Source organism: Podarcis melisellensis, assembly GCF_964234715.1.
Source record: "Podarcis melisellensis genome assembly, chromosome: 18".
Classification (NCBI taxonomy): domain Eukaryota; kingdom Metazoa; phylum Chordata; class Lepidosauria; order Squamata; family Lacertidae; genus Podarcis; species Podarcis melisellensis.
The window spans coordinates 3,865,320-3,871,319 of record NC_138536.1 but is presented as its reverse complement, the minus strand read 5'-3'; the positions used below and the strand labels follow the sequence as shown (position 1 = coordinate 3,871,319).

Sequence of the window (6,000 nt, the reverse complement as noted above, 5' to 3'; positions counted from 1 at the left end):
AAGTCCAGTTCCTGGGAAGGAAAGTCTCTTTCTCGCTCCGTCCCAAGCCGCTTCAGTCCTCAAAACGAAAAAACAAAGAGTTTCGAAAAGAATAGAAAATACTGTTCCAATCTGCCCAAGGAGATTTCCGTAGGGCTGGTCCGTCCGCCGCGATCCAATAAGCGTTGGTGTTTTTTCGTGTGTGTGTGTGTATCTTGTTTTCTAAAAGGATCAAAGCACCCAAGGACTTTGCTCGCACGGACCCAAAAACGTATTATTAATTATTACTAAATGGTCTTTTCTCCCCACCCCCGGTTTCCCGTTCGACGCCCCCTCCCACCCCCCCCAAAAAACTTCGGTCTCTTTGTCCTCCCCTCCCTGCGGTCTTGGTTTGTTTGTTTTCCTTTTATGCTACAACAAATTCGGATTTCATGTCCGCTTTGACTTCCGGTTTCCACACAGAGTCCTCAAAGTCAAGGTCCAGGCTCCCTTCGCTCGACATGCTACTGTTGCTGTTGGTGCGGCTGGATTTCCGGTTGGGGAGCCAATGGTAAGGGGCGCGGGCGTCGCGGCGAGCTTTTCGGCGCAACCGCTTCTGCTGCATCAGAAGCTGCAGGCGTTCCACTTTGCAGCGCGTGGCGCGGTTCTCCGTCTGCCGCAACCGGTCGCCTGCGAGGGGAAAAGCACAGAGACGTTAAACGAGGCGTTGGAAACGGGCTTGCCAAAATAAAACGGGGGGAATTTGGAGGAATCCATGCAAAAAACCCCCAACAACACTATTTCCCTGTCTACCCAGTGGCGTAGAGTGGGTTGTCAGCACCCGGGGCAAGGCAAGTAATTTGCGTCCCCTAACCCGTGGATTTGCGCCCCATAACCCCCAGATGTTGCGCCCAGTGCGCCCGGCCCCCCCCACGCTACGCCACTGTGTCTACCAGCTTCTTTTATCTGCGATCAGGGGACCCCAGAGATAGAAGGACTGTTTTTGAGGGGACAGGGTCCTGAATGGGGTGGCCAGTGCCCCCGAAGGACCAGGTGAGCAGCCTGGGAGTCATTTTGGACTCCCAGCTGTCCATGGAGGCGCAGGTCAATTCTGTGTCCAGGGCAGCTCCACCTGGTACGCAGGATGAGACCCTCCCTGCCCACAGACTGTCTGCCCGGAGCTTGGTGCATGCTCTGGTTATCTCCATGCGCTCTCCATGGGGCTACCTTTGAAGGTGATCCGGAAACTGCAACTAATCCAGAATGTGGCAGCTAGACTGGGGACTGGGAGTGGCCGCCAAGACCACATAACACCGGTCCTGAGAGATCTGCATTAGCTCCCAGTACATTTCCGATCACAATTCAAAGTGTTGGTGCTGACCTTTCAAGCCCTAAACAGCCTCGGCCCAGTATACCAGAAGGAGCGTCTCCACCCCCATCGTCCAGCCCGGACACAGAGGTCGAGCCCCGAGGGCCTTCTGGTGGTTCCCTCCCTGTGAGAAGCCAAGTTACAGGGAACCAGGCAGAGGGCCTTCTCGGTGGTGGCGCCCACCCTGTGGAACGCCCTCCCACCAGATGTGAAGGAAATAAACAACTATCTGACTTTTAGAGGACATCTGAAGGCAGCCCTGTTTAGGAAATTTTTACTATTTAATGCTTTATTGTTCTTAACACTTGATTGGAAGCCGCCCAGTGTGGCTGGGGAAACTCAGCCAGATGGGTGGGGTATAAATAATAAATTATTATTATTATTATTATTATTATTATTATTATTATTATTAGGGACGCAGGTGGTGCTGTGGGTTAAACCACAGAGCCTAGGACTTGCTGATCAGAAGGTCGGCGGTTCAAATCCCCGCAACGACGGGGTGAGCTCCCGTTGCTCGGTCCCTGCTCCTGCCCACCTAGCAGTTCGAAAGCACTTCAAAGTGCAAGTAGATAAATAGGGACCACTCCAGCAGGAAGGTAAACAGCGTTTCCGTGCACTGCTCTGGTTCGCCAGAAGCGGCTTAGTCCTGCTGGCCACATGACCCGGAAGCTGTACGCCGGCTCCCTCGGCCAGTAAAGTGAGATGAGCACCGCAACCCCAGAGTCAGCCACGACTGGACCTAACAGTCAGGGGTCCCGTTACATTTACCTATTATTATTGTGCTTTTTATACTGCACACCGCCCCGGGATGCTTTGATGGGAGGGGAGCCTACAAATTTATTAAATAAAGCAACATGGTTTGCCTGGCAGCTCCGTCAAGAACACCTCTCCTTTAACACCAGGATTGGAGGAAATAAAAATAAAACATTCAACACCCCGATGCCCTGGGGTGTGTGTGTGTGTGTGTGCATGTTGGGAGAGCGAAATCGCAGGCACGCCGGGTGTGCGCCAGCCTCCTCGAAATGGAGGACTTTCTATCACCTCAGCATGGGGGAACGCATCTGTGGAGAACCAGGACCCCGTTTCCATGGCAACAGAGACAGGAAGCCCAGGGAGCATCAAAAAACAAAACAAAAAACAATGGCTCTCTTGCACACTTCTTCTTTTTTTTTAAAAAAAAAATATTTTCTCTCTCTTTCTTCGCATTCTAGCTCTCTCGCCTCTCCCCCACCCCCCCAGAGGGTTTCGAACACTTTCCGTCTCAGAGGAGAGAACAAGGAGTCACCCCTGACTCTGTGCCACCCACTCCCTGTCGACAACAAGGTGCCTTTTTCTCTATCTAACACCCCCCGTTTTCCGCGGCTTTGCTATAGCAGCCCGTGGGCGGGAGAACAATTGAGCGGTTTGGTTTTTTTTGCAAGAGCCGGGGGGGGGGGGAGAGAGAGATGGAGGCGCCAGAAATTGGCGAGGTGGGGAGGGAAGCGAAAAAGGGAGCCTTGCGAAAACATTATATATACATTTATATCTCACTTTTCCTCTGAAGAACGCAAAGGTTTTCTTTTTCTTGCGTGGGTGCAAATGGTCGCCACACCCCGGGCTGTTTGCAGCCTTTTTAAATCCTTTTGCAAGGGGGGCAGTTATTTTTTTCTGGGGACACACACACACACACGGGTACGAATACCCTTAAACGTTTTGTGGATCTTTTGTAGTTTTGTCCATTTACTGCATTCATTTTCTGCAAAATGGTGATTTTCTTGAGTCGAAATGAGAGAATGTATTTTTTAAAAGAAAAAAAGCACTGCAGAGGGGCCCTGAGAGTCAGTTATTATTATTATTATTATTATTATTATTATTATTATTATTATTATTAGTCCAACCCCCTGCAATGCAGGAATATTTAGCACATATTGAACCTTGTTGTTTTCAGCACACACTCAAACCCGCTGAGCTATCCCCCCCACTCAAGGCGGCTAAGAGTCCTGGATTAGGAGCCGGGAGGGTCCAGGGTTCGAATCCCACCCACCGCCCATGAGCGACTTTGCCAGGAGGGTCCGCCATTCATTCTCTCTCTGTCCCCCCCTTAAAGGAATCAAAGCACCCTCCCCTCCGCAGAACCAGGAAGGCAAAAGCCGATGGATAGCCCAGCTGCCGATTCCACCCCGTGCCTCAGTTTCCCCCCGCGTCAAATTACGTGGGGGAAGAGACCAAAGGAGAAGAAAAGATTGAGCGATGCGCACTAATGAGAGCGAAAGGGAAGCAGGAGGCGGAAGTTATGCGCCGTGCTGGTGACAGGCAGGACATAATCTGGGGGCGGTATTTATTCTAGAGGAATCCATCCGAGGAGACCACGATTGCACTAACGCCTCCAGATGAGAGAGAGGGAGAGAGACTGACTCTGTGGACAGGATGAGGACGGCAAGACATGCCCGCCCCCCCGCCAGCAAAAGAGTTTCATAATTGGGGAGGTCTATTCAACAATCCCTGGAGGAGACTCTTGAGAGTCCCGTGGACTGCAAAAAGATCCAACCTCTCCATTTGGAAGGAAATCAGCCCTGAGTGCTCACTGGAAGGACAGATCCTGAAGCTGAGGCTCCAAGACTTTGGCCACCTCCGGAGAAGAGAAGACTCCCTGGAAAAGACCCTGATGCTGGGAAAGATGGAGGGCGCAAGGAGAAGGGGACGACGGAGGACGAGATGGTTGGATAGTGTTCTTGAAGCTACCAGGATGAGTATGAACAAACTGTGGGAGGCAGTGGAAGACAGAAGTGCCTGGCGTGCTCTGGCCCAGGGGGTCACGAAGAGGCGGACACGACTAAACGACTTAACAACAACAACATTCAACAATCCACAGGGTTTCAAGTCGGCCTCGACTCTCCCTGCAATTTTTGTTTTTTTAAATTAAAATTAAAAAATTAAAATTAAACCAAGGGACGATTGCTATTCGAATTAAATCAAGGGACGATCGCTATTCGTCGTTTTTATCTGTTGCCTATAACCTGGCAAGGGACGCGGGTGGCGCTGTGGGTTAAACCAGAGAGCCTAGGACTTGCCGATCAGAAGGTCGGCGGTTCGAATCCCCACAATGATGGCGTGAGCTCCCATTGCTCGGTTCCTGCTCCTGCCCACCTAGCAGTTCGAAAGCACGTCAAAGTGCAAGTAGATCAATAGGTCCCGCTCCGGCGGGAAGGGAAACGGCGTTTCGGTGTGCTGCTCTGGTTCGCCAGAAGCGGCTTAGTCATGCTGGCCACATGACCCGGAAGCTGTACTCCCTCGGCCAATAAAGCGAAATGAGCGCTGCAACCCCAGAGTCGGTCACGACTGGACCTAATGGTCCGGGGTCCCTTTACCTTTACCTTACTAGAGAACATGCAAAAATGTTTTCATCAGGGACAAAAACCATCTGCAAACTAGCCAAGCTTTCCCATTTAAATGGGACGCCCCCCCCCAAAAACCTACACGGCTGCTCTTTTTTCGTCCCACTTCCTTTTGCGTTTTTGGTCGGCAACTGTCTGCCTGTCCCCCAACAACGCAGCCCCACCAAGACCTAACAACACACCAGCCGTCAAAACCTTTTATGGTTCAGAAACGGGGGCAAGAAAGGTAGGTGACCTGTTTTCAAGCAGCGAGGAGAAAAAAATAAAAGAGAATCTAGGAAACGGGGGTGGGGGCGCTTGCTCCCTCCCTCGCCTCCTCGACGAACGCAACCGCCAACCCGCAGGTGCGCGCACAGAAATTGGGTGCAAAGCCACGCTTGACACACTTCGGCACGTTCTGACAGCCACGCCACCCCCCCAAAAAACCCAGTTTCCACCCAACTCCCCCCCCCAAAGAAACAGAAAGGAAAGTGGCTGGATTGGGGGAGAGGATGAGAAAATTACTCTGGAGGTAGGCAACGGAGCGGGGCCGGCCAGCATGCAAGGAACAGGTTCGGAGGGTGGAATCCGAAATATGCACAGCACTCACGATTCATGCACAAGCCTAAAAAACTACAGACACGTCGCCAGGTGCCAGTCTTTCTGCGGGGGGGGGGGCAGATTGGCGGGGCACCCACTCTGGCGGGTGTCGTGCGACGGATATAGGGCAGCGTGCGAAGAGGGGAAGGAAGAGGAGGAGGAAAGCGCAAGGTTTCTGGAGCGCGTGGGGTGGCTGTCCGAGGTCCCCCAGGGAAAAAGTGATTCTTGCGAGGTGTTTCCAGGTCCCATCGAATTTGTGTTTTTGTACAGAGTCTCTAAGCCTGCAGCCATCTCTGGCCTCAATGAGGACTAAGGACTTGAGGGCAGCAAGAACAGCTTACGGCTGAGGCTTATCTGCATTCCCTTTTGTTCCTGCACAACAACAGTTTGTTGCTGTTGTTGTTTTGTAGCCTGGCTGCGTGAAGGTCAACCCAAGAGGAAGCGGGTTCAAATCCAGCACGGCCTGCGTTCCCTTTCATTCCCGCACAGCAACACAGCACAGTTTGCTGTTGCTGTTGTTTTGTAGCCTGGGCTGGGTGAAAATCAACCCAAGTGGAAGCGGGTTCAAATCCTGCACAGCCTGGTCCAAAAGTCCAGGAGGGGAGCAGGGCAGGTCAGAGAGAGAGAGAAGGGAAAAAAATCCCACCCGCAATTCTCGCAGCAAGGAAAATTGCAAACCCAATGGTGTTTTTTTTGTTTTGTTTAAATAACCCAAATGTG

At 52.0% G+C, this 6,000-nt stretch overlaps 1 protein-coding gene across 2 annotated transcripts in view; it reads right to left on the bottom strand.

Annotated features, from left to right (window-relative positions):
* Positions 1–377: 377 nt before the first annotated feature.
* Positions 378–6,000, bottom strand: part of MIDN (midnolin) — a 47,449-nt gene continuing 41,826 nt past the window's right edge. For both annotated transcript variants that reach the window (XM_081895681.1, XM_081895682.1), the window contains exon 8: positions 378–648. In XM_081895681.1, the coding sequence (XP_081751807.1) occupies positions 386–648 (263 nt within the window). In that variant the 3' untranslated portion in view covers positions 378–385. The remainder of the gene's footprint in view (positions 649–6,000) is intronic.